The sequence below is a fragment of the Danio aesculapii genome, chromosome 25 (assembly GCF_903798145.1).
Source record: "Danio aesculapii chromosome 25, fDanAes4.1, whole genome shotgun sequence".
Classification (NCBI taxonomy): Eukaryota; Metazoa; Chordata; class Actinopteri; order Cypriniformes; family Danionidae; genus Danio; species Danio aesculapii.
The window spans coordinates 27,476,022-27,500,675 of NC_079459.1; the positions used below are offsets into that span (position 1 = coordinate 27,476,022).

General features: G+C 36.6%; 1 protein-coding gene across 1 annotated transcript in view; it reads left to right on the forward strand.

The window, feature by feature from the left end:
• The window catches only part of lrrc4ca (leucine rich repeat containing 4C, genome duplicate a), a 131,241-nt gene extending 109,102 nt beyond the window's left edge, over positions 1-22,139 (forward strand). Inside the window, exon 3 of the mRNA XM_056452202.1 lies at positions 17,399-22,139. Coding sequence (XP_056308177.1) covers positions 17,453-19,396 — 1,944 coding nt within the window. The 5' untranslated portion in view covers positions 17,399-17,452 and the 3' untranslated portion in view covers positions 19,397-22,139. The remainder of the gene's footprint in view (positions 1-17,398) is intronic.
• The last annotated feature ends 2,515 nt before the right edge of the window (positions 22,140-24,654 follow it).

Below are 24,654 nucleotides of genomic sequence, written 5' to 3' on the forward strand. Positions count from 1 at the left end.
TGTTTTTGGTGCCGAACAAACGCAGCTGTGAAAGGTGCATTGGTTGTGAACGCACAGATGCCTTCAGCAGAGGTCAAACTTCAGCAGACATCAAGACTAACTCCAAAACATGAGCTTCTTCCTGAATCTCAAACATGCTGTATTACAAGCACACTGAAGGGTTTGAGCTAGTGCTGTCAAGTCAAATTGAAGATACAAGTTTGTATTTACATAATATATACAATGTATGCTGTCTATATTTATGTAAACATGTATAAATACACTATATATATATATATATATATATATATATATATATATATATATATATATATATATATATATATATATATATATATATATATATATACACATGTAATATATAGATAGACCCTATATATATATATATATATATATATATATATATATATATATATATATATATATATATATATATATATATAGTTGAAGTCAAAATTATTAGCCCCCTTGAATTATGAGTACCCCTGTTTATTTTTTTTTTTGTCAAATTTCTGTTTAATAGAGAGAAGATTTCTTCAACACATTTCTAAACAGAATAGTTTTAATAATTCATTTTTTATTTTATTATTGCCATTATGCAGGGGCGTAGCGGACATTTTAAAAGTGGGGGGGACAGCTGTATGAGATCATATGTTCATATAATTATTAATCACCTGTTTCTAAATGGTCTAAAAGTGAGGGGTACGTATCCCCCCCCGTCCCTCCCAGTTGCTACGCCCCTGCCATGATGACAGTAAATAATATTTGACTAAATATTTTTGAAGACACTTCTATACAGCTTAAAGTGAAATTTAAAGGCTTAACTAGGTTAATTAGGTTAACTAGGCAGGTTAGAGTAATTAGGCAAGTTATTGTATAATGATGGTTTGTTCTGTAGACTATCGAAAGAAAAAAAAAACATAGCTTAAAGGGACTAATAATACTGACCTTTAAAACTGAAAATAAAAACTGCTTTTATTCTAGCCGAAATAAAACAAATAAGACTTTCTCCTGATGAAAAAAAATGTATCAGACATACTGTGAACATTTCATGCTCTGTTAAACATCATTTGGGAAATATTTTAAAAAGTAAAAAAAAAAATCAAAGGCTGGCTAATAATTCTGACTTCAAATGTGTGTGTGTGTATATATATATATATATATATATATATATATATATATATATATATATATATATATATATATATATATATATAGTTATATATATATAGTTATATATATAGTTATATAGTTATTATTGTTATTATTATTATTTATGTATTTATTTATTTTATTATCAGATTTTTTACTACAACACTAGCCCTAAAAACGATTGCAGACTTTCTAAAATCATTCAAATAATTAACATTGTAATTTAAATCATTTAAATCAGTTGCCATTTCATTTAACTGTCGAGTCTAAAAGCTTGAAAAAAAAAATGAATATTTTCCTATAGTTACCTACCAATTTTTCACCTAAAATTTTTTCGTGATTTTGCTGAACTTAATTTCACAACCTGAATTCGACAAACAGAACCAGAATCATAAAAACACTGAAATGAAGGCAGGCAGCGGTCAATGTGTGTGTGAGATCAGATGTGTTTGTGGAGCTGATCGATGCACATCTGTGTGTCCGACACACTTCTGCCTAATTACAGTCGTACATCAGCTGCGTCTGCACTGATAACCTCACGTCTGCATGCATCTGCGCTAATGATTTCTTGTCATGGCCGCTGTTTCTGATGGGGTGTATTTGTGGATCCCCATGTGGAATAGTTTGGGAAATAGAGTCAGTGTCCATCTTGACTTTACGTCTCTAGTGGATATTGAAGGAATTATTGTAAATATGATTTTTAAAGGCAACCATCAATATAATAAATAATAATAATTATTATTATTATTGTTGTTATGATTTATTATTATAAGATGGATTGTAATAATTATAATATAAAGCTATATTATAAGGTTTTATAACTATAAAGTTAGCATGTTGTTGTTGTTGTTGTTGTTATATAAATTTAATTATATACATTTATATTTAATTATTCTAATTATTATTATTATTACTATTATAGTATACATTTATTATAAATTATATTTTATTTAATAATATTAATAATAATAATTGAAATTTATTTTTATTATTATTGTTATTATTATTATAGTATACATTTAATATAATAATAATAATAATAATAATTATTATTATTATTATTATTATTATTATTATTATTAATATTATATACATTTAATTATATAAATGTATATTTAATTAAAATAATAATAATAATTATTATTATTATTAAATTATACATTTAATAATAAATTACAATTTATTTAATAATAATAAATAAAATTATTAACAATAATAATAATAATAATAAAAATAATAATCATATTCATCATAATAATAATTATAATAATAATAATAATAATAATTATTATTATTATTATTATTATTATTATTATTATTATTATTATTATGTCAATTTAATTATATAAATGTATATTTTATTATTATTATTATTAATAATAATAATAATAATTATTATTATTTTATTATTAGTATTATTTTGTTACTATTATGTAAATATTTTATTATTATTATTATTATTATTATTATTATTATTATTATTATTATTATTATTATTATTATAAAAATGTAACTGTAATAATACCAATGGTAATAAATAGTATAATTTTATAAAAAATTATAATTGTTTAATAATTATTAATTATTTTTGTGTACATTTGACATATTTTATAAATATACTTTATCTAAATGTCATTATATTTTGTAAACCATATTAGAATACACGTTTATATATATTAATAAAAACATTTATAAAACATTAATAAATATACAATAATATAATCATATTTAAAACAACAAATATAGAAATGATTTCACAAGTTACATGAAAATGAGTCAGTTTTGCCACTTTTGCCGTCTTATTATTTCCTAAGAAAAGCAAACCATCCACAACTGAATACAACTGTAAAATGGCCACATCCTGCTGCTGGTTCAGGTGGTGGTGAGCTGTGGATCTGCGAGGCGAGGCAGATTTTGCATGGCTCATTTGTCTGGAGAAAGAGTCGCCTCCGGCCAGGCCTCACACCCCCAACCACCGGCCCGTGGAGATCATTTACACTCTATAGTTTAGTGAAGGAGCTGCTCACTCACTCATGGTGAAGCGCACACACTGCACTTTTACACGCAGCTCAAAGAACCAGACGCCATTCATCCAACAACACATCAACAAATGACCCATTGAATAATGCTACAATTTAATTATGAGCTATTTATGTAAAATTATTTTTGTTTATAATAGTAGTAGGATAAAAAAAAACAATAATAATAAAAATTTATTAAATAATAATAATAATAATAATAATAATAATAATAATAATAATTACAAATATATATAAATATCAATAAATACATTAATTTGAATAACTCATCTCTAATAACTGATTTATTTTATCTTTGCCATGATGACAGTAAATAATATTTTACTAGACATTTTTAAAGACACTTCTATACAGCTTAAAGTGACATTTAAAGGCGTAACTAGGTTAATTAGGTTAACTATGCTGGTTAGGGTAATTAGGCAAGTTATTGTATGACGATGGTTTGTTCTGTAGACTATTGAAAAAATATATAGCTTAAAGGAGCTAATAATTTTGACCTTAAAATGGTGTTTAAAAAATTAAAAACTGCTTTTATTCTAGCCGAAATAAAACAAATAAGACTTTCTCCAGAAGACAAAATATTATCAGACATACTGTGAAAATTTCCTTGCTCTGTTGAACATCATTTGGGAAATATTTCAAAAAGAAAAAAAAATAAATAAAAATTCAAACGGGGGCTAATAATTTTGACGTCAACTGTATATACAAATAAAAAATGTACATCTTACAGCATTTTGCTAAATTCACATTTAGATACTTGAAGAAAGAAATCTTTTTACAGTTATATGTTGACGTATAATACTCATATGTAAATATAATTTATTATATTTATTATTTTTATTCTAAGTCAAATGCAATTTTTTATTTAGATAAACATGCAATAAATATATTTTATGTGTATTTTTTATATAGAAAACATTGTGTCAAATATGGACAAAAACCTAATGTTGGGTTATTTTTTTCTATTAAATTTTAATGCCCCTTTTTAACACAACAGTCCAAATTTGACCCACCATTGGGTTACAACAACCCATCATTTTTAGAGAGTATTTCAAATGTTTTGTTTGTGTCAAATTTCACAATAAGTTCCATTGGTTAGCATTAGTTAAACCCTAATTATTCACAAGACTAGTAATAATAAGTCCCATTAACGTGTCCACTGGAGTTACTTTAGATTTAGTCTCTCCTCAGACCTGGCCTTTATGTGATCACTATGATTCCTTACAAATGGAGTAACTGGTGTGTGGCTCTCCGGCAGCCAAATCACACCAATGAACTTTTCCAGAGCATTTTCCATAAGACCAGCTTACATCAGACAATCCCACTGTGTGCTGTATAAGTTTTTGACTCTTCTAAAGCATAATAATACCCTAATGTGTTTACAGATATTTAAGAAACATGCTAAGTGATGCTCAGATATTCTGCTTTGAAGATGTAATGTTGCGTGCCAGAACGTCTGCCTTTGTTTTGGGTTTTTTTAACCTGCCCAATGCCAGTTTAGCCAATTGTATTTCAGCTCCCCGGGGTTGGCTTTGTGGAAAACAGCGTATTTAAATAATTCGCAAAGGCTCGCATGAAGGCTCATGAAGGCTGTGACTAAAATGTGACCTCTTGTGGAGAGACAGCCCTGAAATAAGACACAGAGTTCCACATGAGGTGATTATTAAATAAAAAATAATATCAATATTATGAACGTAAACATTAGGTGAGCAGGTTAGATTATAATCCTGTGTCCTAACAACATGCTACATCAGGGGTGTCCAAACTCGGTCCTGGAGGGCCGGTGTCCTGCAAATTTTAGCTCCAACTTGCCTCAACACACCTGCATGGATGTTTCTGGAAAGACTAGTAAGTGCTTGATTAGCTAGCCCAGGTGTGTCTAATTGGGGTTGGAACTAAACTTTGCAGGACACCGGCCCTCCAGGACCGAGCTTGGACATGCCTGTGCTACATGATGAGATTTGCAGTGATAAGCAATTTGGCTGTTTGCACCAGACGAAACACGACAGAAATTTAAATACAGCCATTCAGAAGCACAGAATAGTGCACTTACTGCACTCCGATGAAATGGTAAGGTTTATAATCTAATTAATACATATTAAACCTCTCTAACATTATTAAATGTACTTGCTGAATCACTGATAGAGTCACAGTTCTAAAGTTTCATTTCAAACTGTTTATTTTCAAGATTTGCTGCTGCTTTCAGTAGTATGGCAATAAATGTCATGTGAAACGGCATTCAAAGTCACGTTGTTCGCATTTAACACTGAGTAAAGCACATGAGGTGTACTGTACCTGCGGTGATCATTGTCAGTTTTCTGTTGTTCAGCTGTGAGAAATAGAAGCCATTTTATAAATAGAAATTTCTGATGTTGGTCAGGACAAAAAATTTTCCTTCTATCACATGCCGTGTAGCTTTTATTTAGAACACAATTTAAATCAGCCTTAAATTGGCCTTTAGGCTCAAACGATATACTGTGCAGCCCTAATATGGAAACAAATGACATAGTAGCGGTGATAAAAACACACAATAATTAACAATATATTTAACAATCAACATATTAGGATAAAACGATAATAATTAATAATAAATTGTAGTTTTTACAAGCAACATTTTAGGATTCATTCATAATAAGAGTCTCTCTGTTTCTCTCTCTCCCCCTTATTTTAAAATAGGTTAAGAAAAATTATTGTCAGTGTTTTAATTGTATTATTGGTCATGCTAAATTGGATTTTTCTATGGGTATGAAAAAGAAGATAGATCTGAGTGCAGATCAAGATATCAACGTTATGTTTTCAACTGCAGTGAAATACAAAATACTCTTTGATTTAACTTTGCATAGTTCTACGGTATGGAAGGTGAATCCTGCCAATTTTAAATAAATCAAATAAACATTTGAAATTGCCATTTTGCTTCTGTTATGTACATTAGTAACTCACGCTGTCCCATTCATCAGAACTGTGCTTCTGCCCTCTGGCTCTGTGAAAGCACTCGAAGTCACTTAAATACGCCCCTCCCACTGATTAGCATAGGCTTTGCATAGAGGTTGAATTTGAAAATGAAATCGAAAATTAAAAGTGTCAATAAAAAGAAAGCTTAATTTTATATTTTAATTTGAATTGTGTCACTATTATAACGTGAACATTAATAACACGCTTGGTAAAAATTGTGTTTGCATTTTATTTTTCAGTTTGGCTTTTCATTTTAATATTGGCAGTGTTGACGCGGAAATGCAGTGAAAATGAAATGTTAAATCGGCAAGTTGATTTTAATTATCGCTTTGACAGGGACGATGTGTTGTCATAGTGAAAATAAAAATAAAAATTAAATAATTTCATTTCATTTTCAATTTTGGCAGATATTTTTGCGACCAGTGTTTTAAAATGAAATTGTTAATCTGATTTTCATTTTAATTTCAAATGTTTATTTGATTTATTTTAAATTAGCAGGATTTACCTTCCATACTACGGATGATCTTGTGACTTTCAAATTGAAATGTTGTAAAAACAAATGAGGCTCTGTGCCTAAAGTGTGTTATGTAAGTAGTTGTAATGTAATGTGTATTTATATAGCGCATTTATTGTGTATGACTATACACCCAAAGCGCTTCACAATGAGAGGGGTCTCTCCACACCACCACCAGTGTGTAGCATCCACTTGGATGATGCAACGGCAGCCACAGGACAATGGCGCCAGTGCGCTCTCCACACACCAGCTATAGGTGGAGTGAAGAGACAATAGAGCCAATTCAGTGGATGGGGATGATTGGGAGGCCATGATGGGTAAGGGCTGAGAGGGAATTTAGCCAGGACACTGGGGTTACATCCCTACTCTTTACGAGCAGTGCCGTGGGATTTTTAATGACCACAGAGAGTCAAGTCCTCGGTTTATCGTCTCATTCGAAAGACGGCGCCCACTGACAGTATAGTGTCCTCTTCGCTTTTATTGGGGCATTAAGACTCACACAGACCACAGGTTGAGCGCCCCCTGCTGGCCTCTCTAACCCCACTTAACAGCAACCTAGTTTTCCCATATGGTCTCCCATCCAGGTACTGACCTGGCTCAGCCCTGCTTTGCTATAGTGAGTAACCGGTCTTAAGCTGCAGGGTGATATGGTTATAGCCATAATATTGTAATTTCTAATAATTTATGTAATAAAATATTTTTCAAATGTAAATCTCCATCTCTAACTCTAACCCTAATGTAGACGTGTTTCTTTGTTGGCTGTTTTTGTGTTGTATTTAAAGATGAATGTACAAATTGGTTGGTGTTTTATGCAAATAGTCCTAAGTATTTTTCAGATGCAGTTCTATCTCACTGCTTCTCTCTCTCTCTCTCTCACTCCTACAGTTCTTTCTTGCTCCAACAAGCACAGAAATTCATCGCCAAAATATCCTTCAGCCATTTCAGCTTTGAAAAGTGCTGACAGTATTGTCTTTTGAGCAAAATCCCTCAGCCTCCGACAGCAAAGGCCGTGTGGCGTATCTGTTTATGTGTTTCAATCAGCAGTCATTGGTTCGATGCACTCGACAACATACTTTTGCCAAAATAAAGCAGGAGGAAAAAACCACCGGGGTTTTTAGATATGAATGGAAATGGATAAATTGCCACAGGAACGTTTTCGTCTGTTTGTGGGATTGGCAGAGAGAAGATTGGTTCTCTTATTGACATTTTAATCAAGTCCGAGTGAAGAGATGCTCTCAGGGCGTCTTATTGTGAAGACATTAACAATGCAACACTCTAGTGGCGTTGAATCCGAATACATTTGGATAGAAAAATCCAAAATCGTCACAATTAAGGAAGTGTAATTCGGTCTGAGCCTAGCAAGACGTAGCAGTGAAGGCTTTCTATTCATGGAGCTGACGTGTGTTAAGCTAGATGTCTGCTTTAAATTATATATCGGATTCATGTCGAGTTGATGTTTGGCAACAAAGTGATGTTGGCGAAGCACAAATGTCCTTTGACACCAACATGAGAGTCAAAAAAAGCCTTTGGTGTTGATTGAGATGATTTTGTTCACAATTTGTCTCCATCATGCGTGTGCGGTGGAGGCGCCTCCTTGCAGGAGGTTGGCATGGCAACCAAGGACAGGAAGTAAATCAGTGCCAGCTTGAAACCCGGAGGCCAAGGAGACGTGGAGCAGAAAGTTTTCTGGGATACATCAGGGGTGGGGTTTGGCGAATGGGGGCGTGTCGAGGGAAGTGATGTATTCGCGGAGAGGCTAATTAGAAGATAGGCCTCATTTGCATAAACAGTGTAGCTTTGTGAAAGGAGTTCTGGGATGCAGAATACGCCAGATGGCCACTTGTTACTTTTGAAGTGCCTATTCTGTTGCAGAATTGTGATGCTTCAATTTAACTCGTCCAGAATGGAAAATGGAAACTTAATTAAATTAGCAGGACCTCTTTTGGAGATCGAGGCAAAAAATAGTGATGTGTTTTGTGGATTTAGTGAGGTTGTCTTCAGGGGGTCATTGAGTTTAGAAGAACTGCGAGTTGATATGGGTCAATGACATATGTTGGTACTGCGTAAACATTTGGTAAGAAGACATAGCTTCACATATATCTCTAAAAACATTTACAGTGATCCTAAAATAACATTCCTCTATGTTTTCACCATAGTTGTGGCATAAACCCCACTGTTGGATTAAACCTAAAACAATTTTAGAACTATATTATCACAGTTATTGTGGTGAATGGACCTTAACACAAAAATTATTGAGGCAGTCATTTTGATCGTTTTTACATTTTTTTAATTTAAAGTCCTCATGAAATCAAAACTAACCTTATGATTTTGTTACAACATAGGCTCATTCTGAAAACATAGCCCTATATATGCTTCTGGAGAATTATGAAGCCAGAGTTACGTATGGCTGCATTTCATCCTTAAAACGAACGATACGGGGCGGTGTGATGCTGTTCCTTTTCATGCTAACCAGCTGACTGCTTGCCTGCATGTGGATGGCTTTCTCACTGTTACCAGTTTGTCCAGTAGCTCAACACAAACGTCGGCGGACTTGAGATGCAGATTGGAGTTAACAGTGACAACGGGGTTCAAGTCCAGTGAAGAACGGTTCCAGAAAGGGGGTAAGACAAAAACAGAAGCCAAAAAATAAAACAAAAAAGTAAATAACAGAGTGAGAATGTGGTGAAATCTGAAAACTTGGCAAAAATCAGGGGGCTTTTCTTTATCTGGATTGCTTTTCAAAACATTTGGGTTTAGGGAAGTGGGTGGGCGGGTCAATAGGCGCTTTTCAAAATACCATTGGTTGGGTTTAGGGAAGGTGGAGGGTGAGGGGATTAGGTAATTAGTCAGTCAGGCAGTGAGTTGGTCAACAGCGGCCTCTGGTGGATTTACGTGAGAAGAGCAGGTGTGAATGGCACTGGCGAGAGATATTTGAGATCTCAAAAAGCGTACACAGCGGCCTCTGATGGATTCCCGAAAACAAAAACTGCAAAAAAAACGTAGCTCCTGGGATGTATTTTACTCTCTTCAGGAATGTTTATAGCGGTACATAATTAGAATGAGCCTGGGTTGTTTTGTTAGCTCACATTGCTAGTTTTGTGGTGAACAATTCGTCAGCCCATGTCATTAAGAAATCTATAATGCACTTCCTGTTTTTTTTTTTGTTTTGTTTTTAGTTAAATTGTCAAATTATATATCTTAGGAATTGGGCATGACTAACATATTTAACAATGCCGCTCCAACTTTTGGCAACAAACAGAAATGGTGAGAAAGAGGTGGCTGTAAGGTTGTAATAACTCTCCCCAAACCTTTTTCACGATCTTTCTGAACGGCATGCCTACTTTACTATATCCAATTAGCTCGCAGTAGAAAAAAACAAGCCACGCCCACTGTTTTGTCATATAATATTCTGTTTAAAAAAAAAAAAACGTTTGCAGCTTCCAGTTCATGTGGGGCTTAACACCTTTGGTTTAACAAGACCCATCTAACTATAGTATTCTGACTCTTCTGAAACGTGTGTATTTTTAACTCTGATGTTATTTAATTAAAATTACAAAACACCAAAAAATTCATAGTTTCAAAATGTTCAACCTTGATTTGCCATAACTGTCAAATTCACCACATGCATTCAGCGTCCACAACTTTTTCCTGTGCCTTTAAATTTGCTTGTCTCTGTTACCTAGCAACTTTATGATGCTAAAAGCAAAATATTGTCTTCCAGAAACCAATATTTTTACAAACATTTAATTCAGTACAGTCTTATGTGAACATTTTGAACAGGAGTGGCCAAACTCAGTCCTGGGGGGCCGGAGTCGTGCAGAGTTTAGCTCCAACTTGCTTCAACACACCTGCTGGAAAGTTTCTAGTATACCTAGTAAGAGCTTGTTTAGCTGTTTTTAATTGGGGTTGTAACTAAACTCTGCAGGGCACTGACCCTCCAGGACATCCCTTGGTTAGGGCATCCCTGGGTTAGAATGATCGCTAGGGACATTCAAGTAGTTATAGTAGTCTGGTAGTTCCTATACCAAACTCTGAAAGTCTACCAGTGCTGTTCAAAAACCGCCAAATGATTTAAGGTCTTACTTTTCTTGCTTGTGTTTTTGGTATTTTCATTCATAATTGAGTTAAAGGGCAGCATGGTGGCTCGGTCGTTAGCAATGTCACCAGCTAGAAGGTCGCTGGTTCGAGTCCTGGCTGGGCCAGTTGGCATTTCTGTGTGGATTTTGCATGCTCTGCTTGTGTTTACTTTCCCCCACAGTCCAAAGACATGCGTTATAAGTGAATTGAGTAAGCTAAATTGGCCCTAGTGTATTATTGTGTGTGTGACTGCTAGTGTATGGGTATTTCCCAGTACTGGGTTGCAGCTGGAAGGGCATCCGCTGTGTAAAACATATGACTGAATAGTTGACGGTTCATTCCGCTGTGGCGACCTCTGATGAGGCACAGACACATGGTTTTTCTTCATGAAATGACATTATTACAGTATTTGTAGTCATTTTTGTGGGTCTGTGTACAGTATATTGGAGTTGTTTTGACAATGTTGTCATCGGTTGGTAAAAATGCGAAAGAAAAAAACTTTCCGTTTTTATTACATCGTTGTGGAAAAGCTCCTGATGAAATCATTCATCATCTGGACGTGGCTGTTACCGAAGTGAATACACATTTGTAAGATGTAGAAGAATCAAATTCATGTCTTCCATCTGCAGCACTAAATATCCTCTGGTTGGGGAAAGGGAGGATATTGAAAGCAGATCGAGAATCTCCCTTAATAGCATCTCCACCGTTTTATTGCACCCTGTTCTCCCCTTAATTTCCATGCTGTAAAAAAAATGCAGCTGACCTGCTCGTATCCCACATCTCATTAGACCGTCAGTCTGTAGACCCTCTCAAAGAGCAGCAGTATTTATATCACCCTTATCTGTCAGCCTTCATGTAGTTCTGTGCTGTCATTGTGTACATCCAGACATGTCTTTCCATTTCCTCTCTGGCAGACTCATCAGGCAGATTTTTTTTCTGACAGTGTTCGCCTCATCTTTCTCTGTGGGAACACTCTCCATGCTAGCGCGTCTCCACCTGCCACCACCGCGGGGGTCTGGACTTGCATGGTGCTAACAGATAGTCTGCTTTTGTTTTCGCGGTTGCCAAAACCCATTTCCTTGCCATAACCTCCAGTTGCGACCGTCTGACGGCACCCACATACTTTGTTCTGTATCATTCCCTAGGATGAGCGTACAGTGATGGATGCAGTTATTTTCCCCTTTGTTTTGTGACTTATCCCCTCTGTTCTCGCAAGCACCGCAGTTCCGCAATGTCCTATAAATGAAACACTGTTGCTTTTTACTGATTTGGCATGACTTATCCTTTTCATCCTTGTTTTTTTTTTTGTGGAACCGAGATCCTCCTCACTGCAACTTACAGGATTAGTGCCTAGAGTCCTCAGGAGAAGCTCTCTTTATGTGGAGGACAACCTTTTTGGGAGTTTTCTTTCTAAGAAACTTGTACCAGTACTGATTGTTTGCATTAAACAGGAACGTGTATAAAATTATGTACATTTTAGTCTATGAATCTGATTGGTCAGTTTTGAGGACTATTTTGCGTCAATCCATTTGCGCTTGATATTGCATTGCTACACTTGACGACCAATAGAGTCTCTGCTTTGAGTCTCTGAGTCATCTTTTTGAAGTCCTCACTTAATCTTTTTATAAAACAGTGATTCATTCAGAAAAGACATAAATGACTGTTGTGATTCAGTGAGTCATTCACTCGTCTTTTTCAGAGTCCTCACCAAACCAATTTATGATTCATTCAGAAAAGCAAAGTCAGCAAATGATTCAAGCAATTTGATTGCAACACTGATGTGTTGAGAATAGTGCTATCAATCAATTTAAAAAAACGAATTAATCACACTTTTTTTGCAATTAATTGCGATTAATTGCATTTAAAAGACTGACCAATAGAATCACTGTTTTGATTTAATGAGTCATTCAGTTGTCTTTTTGAAGTCCTCATTAAATCTTCTTTATAAAACAGTGATTCATTTAGAAAAGAAGTAAATAACTGTTGTGATTCAGTGAGTCATTCACTCATCTTTTTCAAAGTCCCCACCAACCAATTTAATCAAGACAGATTCATTCAGAAAAGCAAAGTCAGCCAATGATTCAAGTCATTTAAATACAACACTAATGTGTTGAGAAACAAGACAAGTGGCCCTTTCCAAGTGAGTCACCAAAACACCCTTGGATATATTTATTTAGAAATAAGCGAGTCAACATATTTGAGTGAGTCATGGAGTCATTCTTGACCAATTAAAAGCACTGATTTATTCAGATTTTAAACAAATGGCTCTTTGTGGATGATTCATGAAGGTGTCTGCTCATCCAATTTGTTTAAAACATGTTCTCCGAGTGAGCCAATGAACATTGATTCATAGAAATGAGGAAAAAAAAGATAGCTTGCCTAAAATTCCTGTCATCATTTACTCAACCATCACTTGAGTTTCGTTCTTTTGTTGAACACAAATAAATAGTTGAAATCCTGTAAGCATTGACTTTCTTAGTGTTTAGTTTCCTCAAAATATCTTCTTTTATATTTAACATTTAAGCATACAGTTTTGGAAACTCCTTGAGGGTGAGTAAACAGTGAGTCAATTTTCAGTTTTGGTTGAAATATCTCTGTAAGCAAATGACTTTTTTTGTGTGCATCTTTGATTGACTGTTGTACACCCTGGATCGTAACACCTCGAAGTTACCTTTGATGCTGCAGGCGATTCTACAGTCCATCAGATGTTCATCCGGCTGTAGATGGATGGCCCTGTGGAAAACTTCCAGTCCTGCTTTCTTTTATATGAAGCAATTCCTAGACTTGTAAACCAATGGCTGAACTATCATAGTTTATTGATGCCATCTAGCATTCCAATGAATTGTGCTCCAGCAACCCTGCAGATAAATGAAACCTGGCTCAGGGCCTGTCTCTCTGAGTGTGATTGAAAAATCTAAAGCAAATCTTTTATTTTCTCAATGCCTTGGGTTTTAGAATAGAGCAGTTTTGATGTGACATGTTTGTTAAATGACAGCATTACTCATGGCTCAGCATTACCCGCTTCTGTCAGCATCGCTGGCATCTGTGGCTCGGTGTCATCTGCATGTATGTTGTCAAATGACGACGCAATGCACACTTGGAAGTTGTCTTTCTTTGTTTTGGTAAATATATCTTCCTCTTGTCATGTACTTTCATTTCTGTTTTCGTTCCTCTTCCTTGCATTTTAGTTCTTTTCTCTCTCAACTACATTTTTGTCCTCTTTTCCTTAGCAATTTTCTTCTCTTCTTTCCCTCGGCTTAGTCTTGTCCTCTTCTTCCTTTTCACATCCTCTTAATAGCCTATTGTACCAGTTATTTTCCTTGCATCTTTCCTCCTACTTCCTAGTCCCTTCCTTCTTCCCCTCTGCCTAGTCTCCTTTTTCTTTGTACCCATTTTTTGCACTCTTTACTGTTTTCCCATCTTCATGCATTCCCACTATTCTTCTCATTCCTCTTCACTTTTTTTGCATTTCTTTCTTTTCCATACCTTTCCAGCTGCTTCTATTTCCTTTCTGTTATTAAATCTTCTGTTCAGTTTTGGTTACTTTCTACTTCATCTTTTCGCCTTATGTTCCCTCCTGCTTTTTCTTACTTTCCTTTTCTTTGCTCCTTTTTCTACCCCATTCTCTTATTTTCCTTCCTTCCCCTAGACCTCTCCTCCCTTCTTTATCTTCCTTTACCGCCTCCTCTCCCCAAAGGTGAACACCATATTAATCCAATACACTTCCTGACATTTGATTCTCTTGTGCAGAACTGCATGATTGCCATAATTGTTCTCACCTCACCCTGCTCACCCCAGCGTGTGACGGAAAGTACAGAAGCTTTTCGAGGCCACACTGTGCAGAGAAGCACACAGCCGTATTGTTGTCAGCAGCAATGGCATTCACTTTCATGTTATTTGAAAAAATTAATTCACCTCGTTACACCTCGCGCCTTTCAAGGCTTCCTCCGCTTGATCCTCTTCTTTACCTCCCTCCCTGCTGAAGCGTTTACCGCCTGCTTTCTCATCGCTTACTGGGGCTGAAGTTTAAAAATGTATTCATTTCATAATCTTATTTTTTGTTTATCGTTTTTTTCATCTAATTCCCTTCCCACATGAAATCCAATTTTGCCAAGCTCATTGTTTGAGAAGCAGCAGGATTTCTGTGGAGTGCTTTTTTTGTTTGCTCCCCTTTTCTCCCTTCTCTCTCTCAACTTGGAGCAACCTAGATTGTGTTATACAATTTTATTAGTGTAAAATCAAATCAAGGAAGATAAACCAGACCCGTACTTAAAACCAGCAGGGATTTTCATCTTTTTAAAAGATTCTGAAAAGTTAAAGCTTTATGTGTCCTTGTAATTGATCATTTACATGCTAGATATATATTACAATTATCTCTGCGTGAAATTCAATTAAATGAAGCAAAATTGGGCATATCGTTTAACTACTGCAAGTCATTCCGCTTTATAATATTTAGCGAAAATGCAGTTGAGTATGGTTCTAGCATGGTCTTCACCAGCTGTCTAGAAGACTTCCTGGCAGCTATTCAAGTAGATTTGTGATGAAAGAATTGATTGTTATGGCAGTCACTATTAGGTTTAGACCAGCACCCTGCAGAGAGGAAGAGGAAAGGCAAGCAAGAGAGTGAAAAGTGTTAAGCGAGCTTTGCAGTTCTTTCTACATGATTCTGTTATGCCCACAGGGAAGAACATCCATGTTCAACAGCACTTCTTCGGGTTTTACACATCAACTGTGCGCGGTTTTTCCTAGTGCTCAGTGTGTCTGCAGTAATGCTATGTATATTAGCATCAAATTTTCATAATATACTAGCCAGTGGGTTGTCTGCATGACTGGTCAATCTCGAAGAAGCTTTATTAGGCAAATTTAGGTTAAAATTTGCTAGACTAGACATTTGTGGGGAACGTTTAAATAAGACTTAACACCTAGCATGCTGGAAAGAATGTTAAAGTCATGGTCTTGATTCTCAAGAAATGCAAAAGTAAAGGACCGGGTATTAAAATCAATTTAAGAATGTCCTCTGTCCTTTTAAAAAGTGTAGTTTTAACCATATATAATTACACTTACATTAGCAGACACTTTTAACCAAAAGGAGTAACAAGTAAAGATACAAGAATTACCTCAAATCATTAAAGAGTAGCAGTATATAAATGTTTTGACAAGTCTTAAGTTAGTGTTTCCCCATCCAAGCATACAGAAAGGAAGAGAGTGTGTCCTACAGGTGGTTTGTCAAGGCCACTCATTTGTGTGGAGCATTTTTAGAATTGCACAATGTTTTCCAGAAACTAGTAGTGACTATAAGAAGGTAACTGGTGCACATGCAGAAGAAAATAGTGTGTCAACTAGAGGTGCTTAGTCAAGCCCACTCTTCTGTGTGGAGCACACTCAGAATAGCACAACATTTCCAAGAATGAAGGGGTGTTTGAAGAAGGTGTCGGGTGCATATTGAGGGGAAAAGAGTGTATCACCTACAAGTAGCCACAACTAGCTAAACAAGGCCTTCAAGATGTACCTGGTGGTATTTCCACCAACACAAGATACTTGAACCTTCAGGAAGACATCATCCAGGTGATTAATTTCGACAGCTTTAAACATCAGCAACATTGAAATTGGAGCCTTCAATGGGTTAGCCAACCTCAAAACACTAAAGCTCTTCAATAATTGTGCAACCACAATTCCTAATGGGGCTTTCAGATCCCAGGCAAGACACCCCTATTTTAAATCTGTAGTCACTAGTTGACTGACTAGCTGACCTGACTGATTCTTTTTCAAATAGATACAAAGAAATGAGTCACATTTTCATCTGAGGGAGTAGTAGGGTGCAATATATGTCTGGCCACACATTTCTTGTCCCAGGTTTCATTCATAGTCCAGTCACACACGTGGCTTTAAGTATCTCTGAGAGCCGAATGCTCTGGATTCGTGGGGTTGATTGAAGGATCGGTAGGTGGGAAGTCATGCTTTTATTTATGCCTCCTCTGCAGGAATAAATAAAGTGACACGGACAGACAAGGCAGCTCATATCTCCCTGCCTGAGGAGAGGAGGAAACAGAGAAAGCAGACCCAATATTGGGTGCAGCTTTATGTGACTTAGATTGAGAGTGTTGTGCGTGCAAAGACATGAACTCACACACCACACACACTCAAAAAAATAAAATGAAATGGATATGAAACACTCTTCCAAGGTCATCTACAGTGCATGTGTGTGAGAAATGTTTTGTCTGTGATTCATTTCCACTGGTCTAGAGGGACTTCTGTGACTAGGTGACAATGTACCTACATGGTGATTACCTTTGTAAATTTGTCTATGCTTCTGTGTTAATGCAGAAAAGAATATTTGAAAGATTGCAATGCTAATTCCCTTCTACTCAGTTTTTCCATTTAACTGATTTATTAAACAGTTTTGGCCCTTTTGGTTGAGAATTGTGGTATGCAAATTGATTGCAGCACAGCTTTTGTGGCAGCGTTTTTGGTGTTAGTGAATTTGCATAATTCATTTAGTGAATCAGGCACTAAAGAGCATGTGCAAATAACCAACAGAAACTTGAATATTTATGACATTTTAATGTGTTCTATCTATCGGTTTTAGCTTTGATTTCTGTTTGTCAGCGTTGTATGTAGTAGTATTCCAAAACTTACATGGTTCTTTCTTTCTCTTTTTTTACAGTTTGGCCGAATAAAACCTTTCCCAAAGAGTGGACAACCTGTCAGCGAATTATGAATGATAAACAAGATGACCTCCTCCCTGATGCAGCAGACGATGAGAGGTCCTAGGTGGAACCGGGCCCTGTCCGACCCATTGTTTGTGCTGTCGCTGGCCCTGCAGCTTTTGGTGGTGGCTGGTCTGGTGCGAGCACAGACCTGCCCCTCCGTCTGCTCTTGTAGCAACCAGTTCAGCAAGGTCATCTGTACGCGCCGTGGCCTTCGAGATGTACCTGATGGTATTTCCACCAACACAAGATACTTGAACCTTCAGGAGAACCTCATCCAGGTGATTAAGGTCGACAGCTTCAAACATCTTAGACACCTGGAGATTCTGCAGCTCAGCAAAAATCACATTCGCAACATTGAAATCGGAGCCTTCAATGGGCTGGCCAACCTCAACACACTAGAGCTCTTCGATAATCGTCTAACCACAATACCCAATGGGGCTTTCGAGTACCTGTCTAAACTTAAGGAGCTTTGGTTGAGAAATAACCCTATTGAGAGTATACCCTCTTATGCCTTCAACCGTGTAACATCGTTGCGAAGGTTGGACTTGGGCGAACTAAAAAGGCTGTCATATATCTCAGAAGGTGCCTTTGAAGGCCTCAGCAACCTGCGGTACCTGAACCTTGGCATGTGCAACTTGAAGGAGATCCCCAACCTCATTCCTCTTGTTCGTTTAGATGAGTTGGAGATGTCTGGAAACCAGCTCTCTATAATTAGGCCAGGATCTTTCAAAGGCCTTGTCCATTTACAGAAACTGTGGATGATGCATGCACAGATCCAGACGATTGAGAGAAATGCCTTTGATGATCTTCAGTCCCTTGTGGAGCTCAATTTAGCCCACAATAACCTTACCCTCTTGCCCCATGACCTCTTCACCCCGCTTCACCACTTGGAGAGGGTGCACTTGCACCACAACCCTTGGAACTGCAACTGTGACATCCTCTGGCTCAGTTGGTGGCTAAAGGAAATGGTACCAGCCAATACCAGTTGCTGTGCCCGCTGTTCATCACCTACCAGCCACAAAGGTCGTTACATTGGTGAACTCGACCAGAATTATTTCCATTGTTATGCGCCAGTGATCGTGGAGCCTCCGGCGGACCTGAACGTGACCGAGGGCATGGCAGCAGAACTGAAATGTCGAGCAAATTCTTTGACCTCGGTGAGCTGGATTACACCTAATGGGTCCATCATGACACATGGGGCATACAAGATACGCATTTCTGTGCTCAATGATGGGACGTTAAACTTTACCAATGTCACAATGCAGGACACGGGAACATACACTTGTATGGTGAGCAACTCCGCAGGCAACACTACAGCATCTGCTACACTTAATGTGTCCTCAACAGAGAACAGCAGCTTCAGTTACTTCACTACAGTTACAGTCGAGACCACAGAAGCTCCACCTGATGAGGGTCACCCAACAGTACAGCAAAAGAATGGGCCTACTCCCTCTTCTGGAATTTGGGAGACCTTGCCACCTTCCTTCACCACCACCACGACCACAGCACGGACGCCACTGTCCACAAAGGCTACCGACAAGACCTACACCATCCCTGTTACAGCTCAGAGCGACGGCTCCCTCAACACCTTGGATGAGGTCATGAAGACCACAAAGATCATCATCGGCTGCTTTGTGGCTATCACACTTATGGCAGCTGTCATGCTGATTATATTTTATAAAATGCGCAAACAGCATCACCAGCAGAACCACCACGCGCCAACGCGAGCCATCGAGATCATCAATGTGGATGAGGACTGCATGACAGGTGGACCTGCCATGGAGAGCCACCTAGCCCTGCCCCCACTTGATCATGAGCACCTGAATCATTACAACGCCTACAAAACTGCATACAACCATGCCTCCACCATCAATTCTATACACAGCTCTGCCCACGAACCTTTACTAATTCGGGCCAGCTCAAAAGACAATGTACAAGAAACCCAGATCTGAACTGCTTTTCATAATGGAGATTAAACAAAGTCAAAAAAGACCTCTAAAACTCATAAGGAACCGTATGTGACATATCGATTTTTGAAGATTGTCGAAGTAAAGACACAGTAGACAAGACATATAAGAAGGATGTTGACGGATTCACAAGAACATTGAAAGTTGAGTGTGTCAGCAGTTTCAAAAGTGTCTTTACATAACAGAAGTTATTTATTTAAGGAAAATAACTATTGTGGTTTAATCAAAAAAAAAAAAGATGTAATCTGCAATTATTTTTCCAGCAATTGTTTCTCCATGTTTTTAATGTTATTTTAAGGATTGTTGGTTTACTAATATGCTTTCAAACTCTGTTTAAATCTGTTGCTCTGTATGTGAGGACCCGACTCAAAATCATTTGCAGCTCAATATGAAACTTTCCATCTGTCTGAAATCTCATCACATTTAGACTAAGTACTTCTGATTGTCATATTAGAAAATGTTTCATTTTCGACTCCGCTGAATTTGACAGCACCACATTATTAATTTATCCTCACCGAAAAAGAGACTTTTGAAACCAGACTTGATGGTCGTAGTTGGTCTCCCAGTCTGGCCAGACCCATCTGTTGGCTAGTTTTACAGAGTTTTTGGGCTCTTTTCAACTTGACAGGCCGGGAGACGAGCTTAAACCAGCTAATATTTCAGCAGGGATGGCTGCTACAAATGAGCTACGGATGTATACCTGGCTTCTCCACTTAATAATTTAGAACAAGGAGCCCTAAAAACGTGTCCCCATTTAAAACCGGGCCAAATGTCATGAACGCATGTCTAGTTGATGCATGCAGGGCAATTTCAAATCTTTTCAGTGCTCGGACTAAAGGATTTATGGATTAGGTTCGCATCTGGGGGCAATCCGTGTGCCCTTAAAAACCTTTTGAGACATCTCATAGTTAAAATAAGCTTTTTAATGGCATACAACATTGTGGATTCCAGTGGCACTTTATCCTTGACAACCTACTAAAGTTTCATACACAGATGCAGCAGACTCATTCTGTGCCAAATGCTATATGGGCAGGGGGTTGAAGATGCTGTCTTTTATTTATTTTTTTATTTATTTTATTTTTTGGAGTGGAAATGTGGCAAAAGCATAAAGTTGGTACAGATGCAGCACTATTTCCATTTCAGTCCATTTGTCTTGGTGCTCACCATGGATACTGTTGAATGAATTCATTCGGGGATGTTCTCAAAGGCTGACAGAATGCTGAAAAAGTGGGCAAAGTCAGTTCCGCTCAAATCTGAAGCTTCCAAAGATGCCACAGGCATGTCTTTGTAGATTCTGTAAACTGATTGTGCTTTTCCACTTTCACTCGTATTATATCTATCTTCCTCATTCTGCGCTGTCAATCTTTTTAAGCAGTTATGCAAACTTTTAAGTCAGATTGGATCACTGTCATTTGTTTTCGATACAGACCAAGAATGATACATTCTTCTTTGGCTTAGTAGCCTTCAGGTGCTGGGGGAATGACTTGGCATTATGAATTAATTTATGAAATCAGTATGGCCGGAGACGGTCACTATAGAAACCAATGACCTTGGTGAGGCGAGTAGCTGACAACAGACATTGGCTTGACACTCGAAATGTATTCTGAGTCAAATGGGAGAGCAAGGCAAGTCTGGGTGAAAGAGCCAAAGTGGACTCATTTGAAGTGCATCATTTAATCTATACAGCAATCTAGAGGGCTATAGGTAATTTAAATTAAACCAATAAACTTGTGACATTTTATTCTAATTCATAGCATTTGAGTTTAGCCGTTCATAATTCATGTAAAACACACAGGGGACCTGCAAGAAGACTTTCTCTTAGGTCTTTATACAGATGCCAACTGATGCCATGTGGCATTTGGTGAACCTTTTTATCCGTATCATATCTTGATCACACACCAGATGGGACTCTGATTTTTAAAAATCGAATGCAATTATGATTGTCAGCTTTGTTATTTCAGATCATTACAACAAAAGTTTTTGAGCGTACCTCCTGCCCAATAGAAGCAAAGGCCATCTGGTGCATTTTCTAATCAAAATATCAATGTAGAAGAAAAAGTGAGAGACTGTTGTTCATCTGAATATGCTGCTCTTTCAAAACATTTCCTTGTCTTTTTGCATTTTTGTGTTGTCAATTGCATGTCAATCTGAACATGGATTCATTACGGCGAAAGATCCTTATTGTTAATGGAGTTTAGCACAAAAGTAAACCAAGTGTCACAGAGTGTTGCTTTATTTTAGTCATTGTCTTAAACTTTGGAAAAAAGTCTGTTGTTTTATAATATTATCATTATTATTTGTGTTATTTTCTAAGTTCTTGTGGATTTATTATCATTATTATTATTATTGGTTATTCTGTCCCATCATGTAAACACATCTGTGTTTTGGGTTTCAGTTTAGGAGGGAACGAGATGCTTTTCTCTCCGTTCTTCGTAACTTCTTTCTTTTCATCTCTGAGAGGGAATGCTGTTCTAGTGGTAGATTTCTATAAAAATACATTTTGAAAATAAAAAAACAAAGCTAAAAAAAAATAAAAAAATAAACAAATAAAAACTTTTTCAATTTTAATTTTACATGTGCCAAACTGTTCTAAAAGATTTAAAAAAAGAGAGCGAGATATGCTGTAAAAGATGACTGGATTGATTTTCATGTAAACATTATTTCATGACCTTTAAAAAAAAAAGATGGAGATCGATTATAGAAATCAGAGTTTGTAGTTCATACACAAGATAAGGTTACAAATAAACTATCATTGTCTTTTCTCTATCGTCTCGTTACGTTTCATTCAACAAATGTGTCAAATGATATGCAAATATTCACAACATTTTTTTCAAGATGAAATATGTCTGTGACGTCAGCTTAAAAATGATTGTATTTTCTCTATTGTCTCATTACGTTTCTTTCAGAAATGTGTCAAAATGGTATGCAAATATTCATAACACTTTTTTTTCAAGGTGAAATATGTCTGTGATGTTGCTTAAAAATCTCTACTTATACTTGAAATGTATTCATTTGTGAGCAGAAGCAAAAATGTGTCTTGAATATGTATTTAAATGCAAATGAGTTGTTATTTCCCCACCCCTTTCCAGATCAAGGCAGAGCCTTTACAGCAGGGATCACCAAACTTGTTCCTGAAGGGCCGGTGTCCTGCAGATTTTAGCTCCAACCTTAATCAAACACACCTGAACAAGCTAATCAAGGTCTTACTAGGTATATTTGAAACATCCAGGCAGGTGTGTTGAGGCAAGTTGGAGCGAAACCCTGCAGGGACACCGGCCCTTCTGGACCGAGATTGGTGACCCCTGCTTTACAGCTTGTGCTTTACTTCAGTTTGATTTTCTTTATTAACTATGAAAGTTTAATTTCCACGTTTTTTTAGCCAGCAGCTAGCTCTATGCAACTTTCACATGGTCGTCCACTAAAGCAAATCTAACGCCCCAGTATATTGAATGGGGACTCTGTACTGCTCAGTGAGCACTGTCTTTCGGATGAGATGTTAAACTCTCTGTGTTCGTTTAGTCATTGGTCTTACCTCTGGCATCCTGGCCAAATTTGCCCTCTGGCCTCTGTCCATCATGGCTTCCTAACCATCCCCACATCATAATTGGCTTCCACCAATTCGTAGTTGAAGCGCATGCATCGAAAGCTGTGACATGGAGTATCATGTGAGTATTAAATTAAGTTGTTTTATTTCTAACTGGTGACATGACATCATGTTGAGGCATGTATGTTTTTTTATTTGGTATTTATGAGGAAAATAAGAACCGCAGTGGAGGGTGTTTTATCACAATAGGGTGGATTTTGCATAATAGTTCCACTTTACACACTGAAAAAAAACATATCTGTGCGTGCATTCGCTTGATGTGTGTGAACGGTTGTTTTTAGCTCTTCGGCCGGCATTAGAAATGAGTGAATTGAGAAAAGACGCATGAAATGTTCTTTCCTTGCTGATCTAAAGCAGCTGGACGTAGCGCATGTTGCAGTGTGAATAAATTTCGCTGGCTGCCTCATTGTGTTCGTCAGTGAGCACAGCGGTGCTGTTTTCCAGAGCTGCGCGCAGAGACAAATACCTGCGAGACGAAGCTCTGCTCATTTAACTTGTGCCTGACTGTTTTTAATGAATGTAATTGAAATATTTAAAAGGAGATGAGGAACATCTGTTTGGATCGGCGTCAAAAAGAACGTTTTATTTGCGAGGCTTTTTGTTTTAGTGCATTGTTTTATATTTGATTCGTGTGTGTTTTATTTAAAAGTATACATATTGCAGTGTTTACCAACAATTTATAACTAAAAAAGGCAAGGCAAGAAGAAGCTAGCGTGTTTATTTAATAATTTAGCAGATGCTTTTAATCAAAGCAACTTATGATGATGATGAAAACAAGGAATTTATCATACTGAAGTCAACAACATTAATCATGTCGCAATAGTGGATTTTAGAAATAAACTGAATGTAATGGAGAAATATATCTTTTTGAATAGTGTAAAAAGTGCCCTTTAACAACAAATAAGCTCTATTTTTCTGAAAATATGAAACCACTGTAATTTTTAAATACATTAAAATAATTCATCACTGTGTCATCAGGTTACAAAGTTTAATGTAGCAATATGGAAGCTCTTTTTTTCATGTCATTGAATACATTTGCAAAACCTCACATTATAAAAGATGATGTGGTGTGCTAAAGCGGTTTAAGACTGTATTAGAAGTGATTACATTGCAAATTTTAGACTCCTCAATAGTATAAAACTTTGGCATTTACAGATAAAGTGTTTGACAAGTAAATAAAATACTTACACTTATAAATACTATGCTATAAATGCTATGTTTATATACTTTAAACAACCTTATCGTCACTTACTGATGCATAGAAAACAAGCAGAGATGCTTTGAACTCTCTCACACTGTATTCAAAATGGAGGTGGGCAGGGCTATGAGGTTTGATTGACAGTTTGAGGATCCAATGGAGTTACAAGGGTCACAAACACTTTAAAAAGAAAACTCTTTAAATATTTCCTAAAATAAACATCAGTTTTTTTAAGTAAGAGTGTTTTTGCTTTTAATCTTGCCATAATAAAAAATATATTCTTAGAGCAACCCATGTTCTGTTCTCAGTGATATTTTAATAAACTTTAATAGAATGGAGGAACTATTACGTCACCTTGTAGGCTAATCGGCTGCTAGCATAAAACTGGTTCTCTCGATAAAATCCCTATAGGATTTTCCCATAGGCTTTTCAAAGATTTCA